At 37.5% G+C, this 15,284-nt stretch overlaps 1 protein-coding gene across 1 annotated transcript; it reads right to left on the bottom strand.

Annotated features, from left to right (window-relative positions):
• Positions 1-4,548: 4,548 nt before the first annotated feature.
• On the bottom strand, positions 4,549-15,284 carry LOC106081191 (pyrimidine-specific ribonucleoside hydrolase RihA). Its single transcript, XM_013242994.2, has 6 exons — positions 15,189-15,284; positions 10,872-11,139; positions 10,638-10,808; positions 9,832-9,958; positions 9,625-9,767; positions 4,549-4,923 (listed from the first exon to the last, which is right to left on the bottom strand). The coding sequence occupies exons 2-6, from the start codon at positions 11,121-11,123 to the stop codon at positions 4,549-4,551; spliced, it is 1,068 nt and encodes a 355-aa protein (XP_013098448.2). The 5' UTR covers positions 11,124-11,139; positions 15,189-15,284.

Below are 15,284 nucleotides of genomic sequence, written 5' to 3'. Positions count from 1 at the left end.
AAAGTGTAAAAAAGAATATTTGATTAAAGTTCATTCCGCAATTACTTTTTGGGCAACCCAATATATTGTTAAACTGTTAGTCAAGTTAGCATGGTATTTCACTAAAAACTCTTTAATTGTTGAAAATAAATATTCCAAGGAAACTTTTGTTCCATATAAAGTACAAGAAGGAGCAGCGGAGCGGGCCCGGGTCAGCTAGCTAAACTATAAAACCAATTTTTAACTATGCATTCACATTTTTCTTTACTGTATATTAACGCTTGTCTCGTCTTATCTTTTTCCCCTGCCTACCATCACTGGGTGGCGTGGGGCAAGAACAATGGCCTGGCTGACGACTGACTGGATGGGCTCATCAACATTATCATCATCAAGGCAAACATGGAAAATAAGAAATCAAAGCTTTTTTTTCGTGATTTTTGTATTTTTATCAGAAACAATTTTTTTTTAAGTGCAAATCTACTTCCCATGGTTGTGGGGCAATGGTATGGCGGCAGTGGTGGTATCAGTTCAGTGCGCCTTTATTGAAATAACCCAGATCCGAGTTATGGCAAGGCATACAAATGCTTAGCCAACGAGACAGACGAGGTGGCTGTTCTAAAGAGGGTACTTTCCTTTCTTTCCATGCTCGCAACGAATGAACCACAACACACCCATGCACGGTCTAGTTTTGTCCCATTGATAAGAAGGAAACATCGTCATGAATACATCATCAACATCATCAGCCATGGTTCAGCCATTGAACGAGGAAGCCAACAAGCAAGCCATTCATGTTTATTGTTTGCGTGTTTCACTAGGATATGTTGTGGCAGACATAGGCATAGATTTGGCTCTGCCTTCTTCAAGGACACGGAAATGTCTAAGGATAATTTTGTATGGGCCTAAGATGTGAAGCCTGCAATAAATGAAAAGGAAGAAACTTAACAATCGTCCTTTATAAAATGGAAAAATGGAAAATGGATTGCCAAAAATAGGTTCCCTCATTTGAGGTGCAAAATGTTCCTTAATTTATTTTCTTATTCCACCAAATGGTTTGACCAACAATTTCCTCTAGGTGTTGTATTTTTTATAATCGCACGCAATGCCCAACCCCAGGCATAGAAAATAAAAGTTTTCATTTTGGTCTGTCAAGTTTTATGTTCCTGCTAGCGACTGCATGAAAATTGTTAAGGTCTGTCTGGCATATGGTGAGAGAGTCAGTCGTTAAAATCAAATTTGTTTCACTTTGTGCCAATTTGACCAAAGATAATCAAATTTCCCAACCGGATGTCCACACTTGTCCTTTAATGAGTTCATTTTCATAATGTCAACAAAGTAGCAGAATGGAAGTCTGCCATGAACGCTGTGTTTCGAATGACTAAATTGGTAGCAAAATTATTATGTGTGAGCGGGTCCTTATAGAAAGTTTCAATATCTGGTAGTTGATTATTTCTATGAGACATAGAAGGAGTAGAAGTCTAAAATGCTCCAACTTAAAGCGTTGAGTGTTAAATAGGCCGAGCTATTAAGCAAATAGCGAATTTTGCCCATGAACATTCCACTAAGGAACAGGGGCAAACTTCTCACCTATCAATGAGTGTAGACCGATTCAAGTTTAAGCTCAATGACAAGGGGCTCAATGACTATGGGACTCAAATGAAAGGTATTTGAGAGTAGAAAACGAATTTGATATCCAATTTTGGAGACAAATGCTTTGGGGTACGCCCTAAGGTACCCCCTAACGTTGGGAATAAAGAACGAATTTGATATCTCCACTTTTTTGGAGAAATTCTTTTAAATGACCTTGCATGGCATTGTACCTCGCAAATGTCGCCAACATTAAGAGGGGATAAACACCGCTTTGTCCGATATTCTCGCCAGGATTCGAACGCGTCATAGGCTACAATGGCATGAATTCGATATTTGCATTCAGGGCGAAGTGTCCCCACCGTAAAAAGATAGTAGAGAGTTAAAGAAGGCGCAGCGATGCAGGCCCGGTTTGGCTAGTATTCAAATATAGACTGATCTGCATCATATACGACTCGGATGTCGAAAAGCCTAACATAAGTCACTGTGTCAAATTTGATCGAAATTGGATTATAAATGTGCCTTTTAAGGGCCCAAAACTTTAAATCGAGAGATCGGTCTGTATGGCAGCTATATCCAAATCTGGACCGATCGGGGCCAAATTCAGGAAGCATATTGAAGGGCTAAACACAACTCACTGCCCCAAATTTTGGCAAAATCGGACAATAAATGCGCCTTTTATGGGCCCAAGACCTTAAATCGAAAGATCGGTCTATATGGCAGCTATATCCAAATCTGAACCGATCTATGCCATATTGCAGAAGTATGTCGAGCGGCTTAATTTAACTCACTGTCCCAAATTTCGGCGACATCAGACAATAAATGCGCCTTTTATGGGCCCAAAGCCTTAAATCGGCGGATCGGTCTATATGACAGCTATATGCAACTCTGGACCGATCTGGGCCAAATTAAAGAAGGATGTTCAAGGGCCTAACACAACTCACTGTCCCACATTTCAGCAAAATCGGATAATAAATGTGGCTTTTATGGGCCTAAGACCCTGAATCGGCGGATCGGTCTATATGGCAGCTTTATCCAAATCTGGACCGATCTGTGCGAAATTTCAGCAAAATCGGATAATAAATGTGGCTTTTATGGGTCCAAAGCCTTAAATCAGCGGATCGGTCCAGATCTGGGCCAATTTGAGGAAGGATGTTCAAGGGCCTAACACATCGGTCCAAATCTGGACCAATCTGGGCCAATTTGAGGAAGGATGTTCAAGGGCCTAACACAACTCACTGTCCCAAATTTCAGCAAAATCGGATAATAAATGTGGCTTTTATGGGCCTAAGACCCTGAATCAGCGGATTGGTCTATATGGGGGCTATATCAAGATATAGTCCGATATAACCCATATTCGAACTTTATATCAAGATATAGTCCGATATAACCCATATTCGAACTTAGCCTGCTTATGAACAAAAAAAGAATATGTGCAAAGTTTCATCCCCATATCTCTATTTTTAAAGACTGTAACGTGATTTCAACAGACAGACGGACGGACATGGCTAGATCGTCTTAGATTTTTACGCTGATCAAGAATATATATACTTCATAGAGTCCTAGATCAATATTTCGAGGTGTTACAAATGCAATGACTAGATTAGTATACCCCCATCCTATGGTGGTGGTAAAAACGAATCATGGAAAACAATAAAACCAACAAAAGCTGATCAGAATACCCTGCTTTATGGACTACTATAAAATTTGATTTATTTATTTCCCCAGTTCGGCGAAATTTGGAAGAGTGTGTTGTGTAGAGTGTGTTGTGTTAGACCCATTTATTAATAATTTTTGAATGTTCCTCTTAGCGTATATTAGGTATTTTTCCAAAAATTTACCTCACACAGTATCAGTAATACTTTGGAAACAAAATCGGTTAGCTTGTATCAAGCTTTTGTATCAAAGTATAACAGTAACTACCCACGAATTTGTGCCATGTTACTGTTCAACTTGTTTTATGAATGTTGACAAACATTAACTCAAATGTTGCGAAAGCTCTAATCACGTTTATTCTTTTGCTTATACATGTTGTCATACGAATATCGAAACATTTGTATTACAGATACATTTTTGTATCTATGAAATACATGTATATATGTTTCTACAAAGTATCTGCAACATTTTAATGTGCATACATATTGAGTTTGGCAACAAATATGTTGCTATTAATTCGTGTGTAGTGTGTGTTTATCTGAAAATGTTGTAGATGAAGCATTTTTGCTTTTTGATGGCAACATAAGCTGTTGAGGCATTTTACAGTGGTTAATGAGGGTTAAATTGTCTCTTTGAATTTTTGATACTTTCTGATCGACATTAAAATTAGAACATTTATTTAAATTAAGGTTTTTATGGCAAATTTGTGTAAAATTTAGTAGTAGCATCTTTTTAATTCTATCAGTTCAGATTTGGATATAGCCCCTAAAAGCTTAAATTTTTCACTGATTTGGCAGAAATTTGTTCGTAGAGTATACATATGCCCTTCAACTAAGTTTATTTGTGGAACTTTTTAACAAAATCCATGGTGGTGGGTTCCCAATATTTGGCCCGACCAAACTTAGCATATGTATTGGGTTGCCCAAAAAGTAATTGCGGATTTTTTAAAAGAAAGTAAATGCATTTTTAATAAAACTTAGAATGAACTTAAATCAAATATACTTTTTTACACTTGTTTTCTAAAGCAAGCTAAAAGTAACAGCTGATAACTGGCAGAAGAAAGAATGCAATTACAGGGTCACAAGCTGTTAAAAAATTTGTCAACGCCGACTATATGAAAAATCCGCAATTACTTTTTGGGCAACCCAATATTTACTTGTTTATATAAATTTTTTAGTAGGTTTTAACTTCTTAACTTTTGGTTATTTTTATTAAGTAATTTTAAAATTTTATTACTACACTCATTAAAGTTTATTTAAAAATGCAAAATTTCTAATAATATTAGCTCATGATTGCTTCTAATGAATAATTGTTGTGACGTCTTCTTCTTTACAAATCTTCCCTTCTCTTGGCTCTCATAACCTCAACCATTTCAGCATCTGACATTAGACCTCCTGCCCAGGATATTATGTCCTTGTAGTGTTGTTTATGTATTTCCAAGATGACACAGGTGTTCTCTTTATTTCGCCTTAAATGATCCAAAACCATTTGGGCTCGAGTATGGGTGCCGGTTAGCTCCACCGTAGCATGATACATGCGACTTCGGGTTATGGCCAACTGGGGAAAGCAATAGGCAGCCACTAGTACAGCATCGCAGACAATCCAACGTATGAAGCCTTTGGTGACTAAAATTGCATTCTCTACATCATTTAGCAGACGTATGACCTTGGAGTCAACTTTGCCCAGAACATTCAAACGCCAATCCTGAAAGAAGGAGATACATATTAAAACCTCGAAAAAAATGAAAAATGAAAAAATGGGTTATGCATGGTATTGGTGTTACACCAAAAGAAAAATTTATAATACCGTATGGTATCAATGGTATTGATAACACAGCATCACATAGATACCATACGGTATTGGTTAGGTATTACTTTACTATCACTACCGTTGGTATCAATTTTTCTTTCGGTGTACATTGTTTTTGGCAATTATTGTAATGTAAATATTGAGATATATTGGGTTGCCAAAAAAGTAATTGCGGAATTTTTAAAAGAAAGTAAATGCATTTTTAATAAAACTTAGAAAGAACTTTAATCAAATAAACTTTTTTTACACTTTTTTTCTAAAGCAAGCTAAAAGTAACAGCTGATAACTGACAGAAGAAAGAATGCAATTACAGAGTCACCAGCTGTGAAAAAAATTGTCAACGCCGACTATATGAAAAATCCGCAATTACTTTTTGGGCAACCCAATATAATCGAAAATAATTTTCAATGGACTTATATTCTGGTCCGTAAGGGGATCGAATACTCAAGTGATAACGAGATCGGCATTAAAACAGTAACTTTTTGTTATTTAAATAACGGGTTGGTACAAAAACCAATTACAGTTTGGTATTAAAACGAATACTAGTCCGGTAATAAGGCTAGCACCAAATGGTACTAAACATTTTCATCCATACCATGCGTTGTTACTTCATCAAGATTCGATATGGACTTACTACCAATACCGTATGATACTGAAATGCACACGTTTGGCATAATTTTTTTTTCTGGGAGAAGGAATTAAAAACTTTTAAAGTTTCTTTAGACCGGGTCTTAAATATCTACCACCACTATAACATAACATAACAAAACACGTCAAGCAAAATTTCAGCCAAATCGGATAAGAATTGCGCCCTCTAGTGGCTCAAGTTATCAAGACTCAAGATCGGTTTATATGGCAGCTATATCAGGTTATGCACCGATTTGAACCATACTAAGCACAGTAGTTGAAATTCATAACTAAACACTTCATGCAAAAATTTCAGCCAAATCGGATAGGAATTGCGCCCTCTAGAGGCTCAAGAAGTCAAGACCCTAGATTGCTATAACAGGTTATAGACCGATTTCAACCATACTTAGATCAGTTGTTGGTAATCACAACAAAACACCTCATGCAAAATTTCAGTCAAAATCGGATAAGAATTGCGCCCTCTAGTGGCTCAAGAAGTCAAGATCCCAGATCGGTCTATATGTCAGCTATATCAAAACATGGACCGATATGGCCCATTTACAATCCCAACTGACCTACACTAGTAAGAAGTACTTGTGCAAAAATTTCAATCGTCCAGCTTTGCTCCCTCGAAAGTTGGCGTGCTTTCGACAAACAGATGGACGGACTTTAAATTTCATAACTATCGAGAATATCTACACTTTATGGGGTCTTAGACGAATATTTCGAGGAGTTACAAACGGAATGACAAAATTATTATACCCCCATCCTATGGTGGAGGGTATAAAAAAAATCGGCTGAGCCGAAATAGTAACACTATAATAATCACATTTTCCTCTTCTTCTTTCTTTGAATATTTTTCGTCCAACGGAATTGAACGATAAATCCCCAAAAATCTTATACAGCCGCCTTTTTGAATTCTTAAATCGGCTCAGCAAACGAGCCGCCGACGAGAAGCCTCGGCTTCGTTCTCTGCTTTGGAGGCTACTGTAGCGCAGAGGTTATCATGTCCGCCTATGACACTGAACGCCTGGGTTCGAATCCTGGCGAGAACATTGCACTGCAGCACGCTGTTTGTTATTGGAATCTTAGCCTAGATGTAAATTTTTTTCTTAAAAATTTTCAAAAATTTTAAAATATTTCAAAGTATTCAAAATTTCGCAATTTGAAATGTTGAAATTTTACAAAAAAATTTTAAAATTTTCAATTTTTTTGTTTGTTTCTCTTTCGAGACGAGCTCAATGACCGACGATGCAAATGGAAAGGAAAGCCTGAGATAGCAACACACACCAACCACTATGGGATGCGTTTCGCCTTTGGGTCAAAGACTTTTCAACCATATTAGGTGCGATGGCTTCAAGGGCCGTGCGTTGGTATATTGTATTTGAATCGTATTAATAGCGAAAACGCATCTATGATACAATTACCACATTAACCACGCTCGACAATCCTGTCTATTAGCAGTACTTTTTCCCAATGCATGTATATTTGTGTTATGGCAGACATTCTCTCTGTGGCAAATTACACTTCTTCCGTACTACACATGATTTTGTGCATCTGTTGGAAGTTGTTTTGATGGCTTCGGACGCCAGACAACGGCAACGGCGCTCGCTGTTGCTCCGTGTGCCCAGGTTCGAATCCCGGTCGGGCTCTGCCGAATTTTTAATTTTTCAAGTTTTTTGCTTGTTAGGGCGAAGATTTTAAAGAAGATTAAATTTTTCAATTTTTGTTTGTTTCTTAGTTGTCTGGCGTTCGAAGCCATCAATACAACTTCCAACAGATGCACAAAATCATGTGTAGTACGGAAGAAGTGTAATTTGCCACAGAGAGAATGTCTGGCATTGCACAAAAATACATGCATTGCGAAAAAGTACAGCTAATAGACAGGGTTGTCGAGAGTGAATTATGTCATTTTTGTTGAAAAGCACCTATGACCCATTTGACATCTCCTTCTGATGATTTTTCTTGGTCGAAAGTGAAATCGCGATAAAGGAAACCAGTCAAATGCTTCTGGCAACAACACACTTTTTGCTGACTTTTAAATGTTTTTTTGCTATACTATTTGAATAGAAAGCAGTAAACAATGGTCTAAAGCCGGACAATATCCTGCAATGGAATCTCAATAAGATTTTAAGGTCAAAAAAAGAGAGCGCAAACAGACATTTTAAAATTTTTTCGAAATTTTAAAAATTTTTCGAAATCTTCAAAATTTTTTGATATTTTTAAAATTTTTTGACATTTTCAAAATTTTTCGAATATTATAATGTCGCTCTAAATTTGCCACTAATACTTATTCTTGCTGTTGGTCAGAGTAAATTGCAAAATACGAAGCAGGTCTCGGTCAAAATTGCAAACAAAATGATAAGTCGAATATCTTCGAAACCACTAGAGATATTGTAGAGCTTAGGCGGACTTTTTTGTAGGAGTTTTCAGCATTATCCAGCAAAAAAAAATTTGGAAATCGGACCAAAAACGATGAAATGGCAGCCCCAAACATTTTTCAAAATTCCGAGGTGGCCAACTTTTGGGGCCTGCCAAAAGGCACAACCGGACAACATAGTGCCTTGAAATTTTGCGCACAATCTCAAAGAGTTATCTCTAGTTTTTTTTCGATTTTCACCCACTGTGCGACGTGACTTCTTGAGCGTTTAGAAGGCGATCCGATATGACTGAAATTTTGAAAGTGGCAGCTTTGAAAAGTACAGCCTATATCGTTTCATAATTTGATGTAGCTTCCATATAGATAATATAAATTTTTATACCTTCCAGCATAGGATGGGGGTATACTGATTTCGTCATTCTGTTTGTAACACTTCGAAATGTGTGTCTAAGACCCAATAAAGTATATATATTCTTGATCGTCATGACATTTTAAGTCCATCTAGGTCGATATCCGTCTGTCTGTCCGTCCGTCTGCCTGTCCGTCCGTTTGTCTGTCGAAAGCACGCAAACTTTCGAAGGAGTAAAGCTAGGCGCTTGAAATTTTGCACAATGCTTTTTATTATTGTAGGTCAGTTGGGATTGTAAATGGGCCAAATTGGTCCATGTTATGATATAGCTGCCATATAAACCGATCTTGGATCTTGACTTCTTTAGCCTCTAGAGGGCGCAATTCTTATCCGATTTGACTGAAATTTTGCACCTGGTGTTTTGGTATCACTTTAAATAACTGCGCCAAGTATGATTTAAATCGGTCCATTTTATGATATAGCTGCCATATAAACCGATCTTCGGTCTTGACTTCTATAGCCTCTAGAGGGTGCAATTCTCGTCCGATTTGATTGAAATTTTGCACCTTTTGTTTTGATATCACTTCAAACAACTGTTCTAAGTATGGTTCAAATCGGTTCATAACCATATAAACCGATTTGGGGTCTTGACTTCTTGAGCCGCTGAAGGGCGCAATTCTCATCGAATTTGGCTGAAATTTTGCATGAGGTGTTTTGTTATTACTTCCAATAACTGTGCTAAGTATGGCACCAATAGGATGATAACCTGATATAGCTGCCATATAAACCGATCTTGGATCTTGACTTCTTGAGGCTCTAGAGGGCGCATTTTTTGGCCAATTTCGCTGAAATTTTGTCCAATGGCTTCTCCTATGACCTTTAACATACATGTGGAATGTGGTCTAAATCGATCTATAGCTTAATACAACTCCCATATAAACCGATCTTGAGCTCCTACAAGGCGCAATTCTTATCCGAATGAGCTGAAATATTACACAATGACTTCTACAATGTTCAGCATTCATTTATGGTCCTAATCTAACTATAACTTGATATAGCTCCAATAGCATAACAGTTCTTATTCATTATTCTTTGTTTGGCTAAAAAGAGATACCGCGCAAAGAATTGGACAAATGCGATCCATGGTGGAGGGTATATAAGATTCGGCCCGGCCGAACTTAGCACGCTCTTACTCGTCATTTAATGCACTTGTCATACGGAGGGTTGCGATAATACTCACCATTTCTAAATTCATATCACCATCAATACAAGACTCCCAGGGCAGCAATGAAACAGGCTTATCCACAGATTCCAAAACAATATGGGCTGCTTCGGGATCCATCATAAAATTGAATTCAGCACTTTTGGTGATATTGCCTTTGCCTTAATATAGAAAAAACTCCAGATGATGAAACATGATTTTTTTCGATATCAAAAGTTGACTTACCCCTGTAATTTCCACCCATAATCCAAACATTTCGTACTTTGTCTAAGAAATCCGAGCCATACATATTAATACACATGGCGAAATTGGTCAAAGGGCCCACTAGCAAGAAGTCAACCTTGTTGGGATACTAAAAAAGAAAAATTTTAAATTCATATACTGTTGGAAATTAGTTCAAGATCATAAAAAATATGTCGTGTTTTAAAACCTTGTTGTGATCGTAACTTAAATTTACATCTTGAGATTAGTTAATAAAATTTGTTGAAAATTACAAAATTTTGTGTCAACAATAGCAAAAAAATATTATTTAGTAATTCATTAAAATTTTTGTATTATTTTTCATATTTTATTGAATTTTGAAAGTTTTGATTGTAATAAGAATTTTTAATCAGTCATTTATTTTTTTAAATATTTTTCAATTTTTTTTTATTGTAGTCTTGAACTTAGCAATGCAAATTTTGCCCATGAACATTCCGCAAAGGAACAGGGGCAAACTTCTCACATATCAATGGGTGCAGTCCGATTCAAATTTAAGCTCAATGATAAGGGGCCTCCTCTTTATTGCCGAGTCCGAACGGCGTCCCGCAGTGCGACACTTCTTTGGAGAGAAGTTTTACATGGCCTAGTACCTCACAAATGTTGCCAGCATAAGGAGTGGAAAACCACCGCTGAAAATTTTTTTCTGATGGTCTCGCCAGGATTCGAACCCAGGTGTTCAACGTCATAGGCGGACATGCTAACCTCTGCGCTACGGTGGCCTCCACTTGAACTTTGTAAATATTTTTATATTCTTGGATTTTCCTTCTTACCTGACACACAGCGGAATACATCATATTGACTGCATGCTCCTTTTGAATTTTTGTAGTTGTAACTTCTGGCAAATCGGGAATATCACCAAAACCATCTTGCCCATGAAACAGACGCTCACGTTTCCATGTACGCGGCAATATGGGATTGGAGCAGCCCTTGTAAACTGGTATCTGTTTTGAAAAATGTTAAAAGATAAGATTAGATTATTCACTTCATCACCCATTATCACTTACATCCAATCTATCAACACTTTCCAAAACTCTAAATGCATTTTTAACACAATTGTCCACACTGGTGTTGCCTTGAACGCAAGTAATGCCCAATATTTTATAGGGTTCGCGAACATCAATGTCCTTGTTTGGCAGACCATTAGTGGCCATATTTTGAAATAGTTTTTCACCCTTGATTAGTATTAGCAATCCCCAGGCATCATCATTGCCAATGTCGCAATCATAGACCACATAACCGCCGGGAGATTTTTCCATTGCTAATGGTGATGCTCTGCAATAGACAAGTCATTGTGTAAAATTTCAGCCAAATCGGATAAGAATAACGCCCTCTAGAAGCTATAAAAGTCAAGACCCAAGATCGGTTTATATGACAGCTATATCAGGTTATCAACCGATGTAGACCTTACTTGGCACAGTTGTCGGAAGTGATACCAGAACACTACCTGTTAAATTTCAGCGAAATCGGATAAGAATAACGCCCTCTAGAAGCTAAAGAAGTCAAGACCCAAGATCGGTTTATATGTCAGCTATATAAGGTTATCAACCGATTTAAACCATACTTAGCACAGTTGTTTGAAGTCATAACAAAAAACGTCACGCAAAATTTCAGCCAAATCCGGTAGGAATTACGCCCTATAGAAGCTAAAGAAGTCAAGACCCAAGATCGGTTTACATGGCATCTATATAAGGTTATCAACTGATTTAAACCATACTTAGCACAGTTCTTTGAAGTCATAACAAAACACGTCACGCGAAATTTCAGCCAAATCCGGTAGGAATTACGCCCTCTAGAGGCCCAAGAAGTATAATCGGGAAACCGGTTTATATGGCGGTCACATCAGGTTATCAACCGATTTAGACTTACTTGGCACAGTTTTCGGAAGTGATACCAAAACGTCACGTGCAAAATTTCAGCCACATCCGATAGGAATTACGCCCTCTAGAGGCTCAAGAAGTCTAATCGGGAAACCGGTTTATATGGCGGCCATATCAGGTTATCAACCGATTTGGACCTACCTTGGCACAATTATTGGAAGTGATACCAAAACATTACGTGCAAAATTTCAGTCAAATCGGATAAGAATTACGCCCTCTAGAAGCTAAAAAAGTCAAGACCCAAGATCGGTTTATATGGCAGCTATATCAGTCTATCAACCGATTTGAACCATACTTAACACATTTGTTTGAGGTCATAACAAAATACGTCATACAAAATTTCAGCCAAATCCGGTAGGAATTACGCCCTCTAGAGGCTCAAGAAATCTATAGGGAAACCGATTTATATGGCGGCCATATCAGGTTATCAACCGATTTGGACCTACCTTGGCACAATTATTGGAAGTGATACCAAAACACTAGGTGCAAAATTTCAGTCAAATCGGATAAGAATTGCGCCCTATAGAAGCTGAAGAAGTCAAGACCCAAGACGGGTTTATATGGCAGCTATATCAAAACATGGACCGATTTGGCCCATTTGCAATCCCAACCGTCCTACACTTATAAGAAGTATTTGTGCAAAATTTCAAGCGCATAGCTTTACTCCTTCGAAAGTTAGCATGCTTTCGCTAGACGGACGGACGGACATGGCAAGATCGACTTAAAATGTCCTGACGATCAAGAATATTTATACTTGATGGGGTCTTAGAAGCATATTTCGAGGTGTTACAAACGGAATGACGAAATTAGTATACCCCCATCCTATGGTGGAGGGTATTACAAATTAAATTTTTGTTTTAAGTTTTTATTTTATTCTTTTTTTAAAATTGCAGCAGTGATTTTTGATTTTTATTTAAATATTCTGAGTTTTACTAAATCAAAACATCTCAAAATATAAACAAATGCCATACCAACTGTCAATTATCAACATATGACTCTCTACTGAGAGAGAGAGAGAGAGAGTAGTTAAGGAGAGTATTTGCATCTTCTTCTCAAAGCTACTCTCAACAAATAACTTCTGGACCAAAATATTTACTTTGCGGATAGCATGTGCTAGCCATGCACTTTATGCTCTTTGTCTAAAGAGATTAAACTGTTCATGCGCATTTCTTAGATACAAACTACTCTTAAATTACATTTGCATCAATATTTAAAGTCTTTGCGTATACAATTGCATTTGGTCAATTGAAAAGCAAAAGATTGTAATTCACATTTATAATAATTTTACAATTACAAAACCACGATACTACAAAAAATATCCTTGACTTCTTGAGCCTCTAGAGGGCTCAATTCTCTTCCGATTTGATTAAAATTTTGCATATGGTGTTTTGGTATCACTTTGAACAACTGCGCTAAGTATTTGAATCATACTCGGTCACGTAACCTTATATAGCCGCCATATAAACCGATCTTGGGTCTTGTCTTCTTGAGCTTCTAGAGGGCGCAATTCTCGTCCGATTTGACTGCAATTTTGCACATAGTGTATTGATATGAAGGGTCCTAATCGGTAATTAAGCTGATATAGCTGCCATATAAACAGATCTTGGGTCTTGACTTCTTGAGCCTCTAGAGGGCGCAATTCTCGTCCGATTTAACTGAAATTTTGCACATAGTGTTTTGATATCACTTCAAACAACTGTGCGAAGAAGGGTCCTAATCGGTAATTAAGCTGATATAGCTGCCATATAAACCGATCTTGGGTCTTGACTTCTTTAACCTCTAGAGGGCGCAATTCTCTTCCTATTTGACTGAAATTTTGCACATAGTGTTTTGATATCACTTCCAATAACTGTGAGTAGTATGGTCCTAATCAGTCCATAACCTGATATAGCTGCCATATAAACCGATCTTGGGTCTTGACTTCTTGAGCCTCTAGAGGGCGCAATTCTCTTCCGATTTGACTGAAATTTGGCACATAGTGTTTTGATATCACTTCAAACGACTGTGAGTAGTATGGTCCTAATCGGTCCATAACCTGATATAGCTGCCATATAAACCGATCTAGGGTCTTGACTTCTTGAGCCTCTAGAGGGCGCAATTCTCTTCCGATTTGACTGAAATTTTGCACACAGGATTTTGGTATCATTTCCAACAATTGTGCGAAGTAGGGTCCTAATCGGTCCATAACCTTATATAGCCGCCATATAAACCGATCTTGGGTCTTGACTTCTTGAGCCTCTAGAGGGCGCAATTCTCTTCCGATTTGACTGAAATTTTGCACATAGGGTTTTGATATCACTTCCAACAACTGTGAGTAGTATGGTCCAAATCGGTTCATAACATGATACAGCCGCCATATAAACCGATCTTAGGTCTTGACTTCTTGAGCCTCTAGAGGGCGCAATTCTCTTCCGATTTGACTTGCACGTGATGTTTTGGTATCACTTCCAACAACTGTGCGAAGTATGGTCCTAATCGGTCCATAACCTGATATAGCTGCCATATAAACCGATCTTGGGTCTTGACTTCTTGAGTCTCTAGAGGGCCCAATTCTCTTCCTATTTGTCAAAAATTTAGCACATAGTGTTTTGATATCACTTTCAACAACTGTGCGAAGTAGAGTCCTAATCGGTCCATGTTTTGATATAGCTACCATATAAACCGATCTTGGGTCTTGACTTCTTGAGCCTCTAGAGAGCGCAATTCTCATCCGGTTTGGCACACATTTTGTACAACGGCTCCTCCGATGGCCTTCAACATACGTGTGCAATATGGTCAGAATCGATCTATAGCTTGATACAGCTCCCATATAAACCGTTCTCCCGATTTCGCTTCTTGAGCCCCGAATCGGACTATAACTTGATATAGCTGCTTTTTCCGTCCTTATTCATTAAACTTGGTTTGCCTAAAAACAGTTACTGCACAAAGAACTCGAAATATGCGACCATGGTGGAGGGTATATAAGATTCGGCCCGACCGAACTTAGCGCTCTCTCATTTGTTTAACTTTTTAACGCATTTTTGTTATGCGTTTGTTAGGGATCAAATCTGTTTTTTTTTTTCTTTGAAAGTTATACTACTTTGCTCTTCGGCTAATAAATTTCTTGTATGTTACTGGGGAACTAAAGTAAAAAAAATCCACATATATATTTTTTTGCAATAAAATGGAGCAATAAAACCAAACTATTTGTCACTATAGATTACTGATGCCTAGATAAAGATGTTTAAATATTGTAAAATTACTAAATTTCTCACATTGTTTTTTTCTTTTTTAACAATTTGCTCTAAATTTACTGGCACTTTTTTATAGGCTGCAATCAAAAATGGTTGGTGATTGTTTATTAATTTGTTCTGTGCACACACGTGGCTAAGATAATTTGAAAAACAAAAAAATATTCAGTAAATATTGAAGACATTTGTTTCCATGCCATTAAAACTTGTTTACCTTTGGTTTATTTTATGGATTTGTTTTAACTCGAAACCGGCCGGGCTAAACTACCTGTTCGGAGAGACTAACAAGACGGCACTATGTTGCCGGTAA

This window comes from Stomoxys calcitrans, chromosome 4 (genome assembly GCF_963082655.1).
Source record: "Stomoxys calcitrans chromosome 4, idStoCalc2.1, whole genome shotgun sequence".
Taxonomy (NCBI): Eukaryota; Metazoa; Arthropoda; class Insecta; order Diptera; family Muscidae; genus Stomoxys; species Stomoxys calcitrans.
The sequence above is the reverse complement of the archived record's forward strand: the minus strand, read 5'-3'. Positions and strand labels throughout refer to the sequence as shown.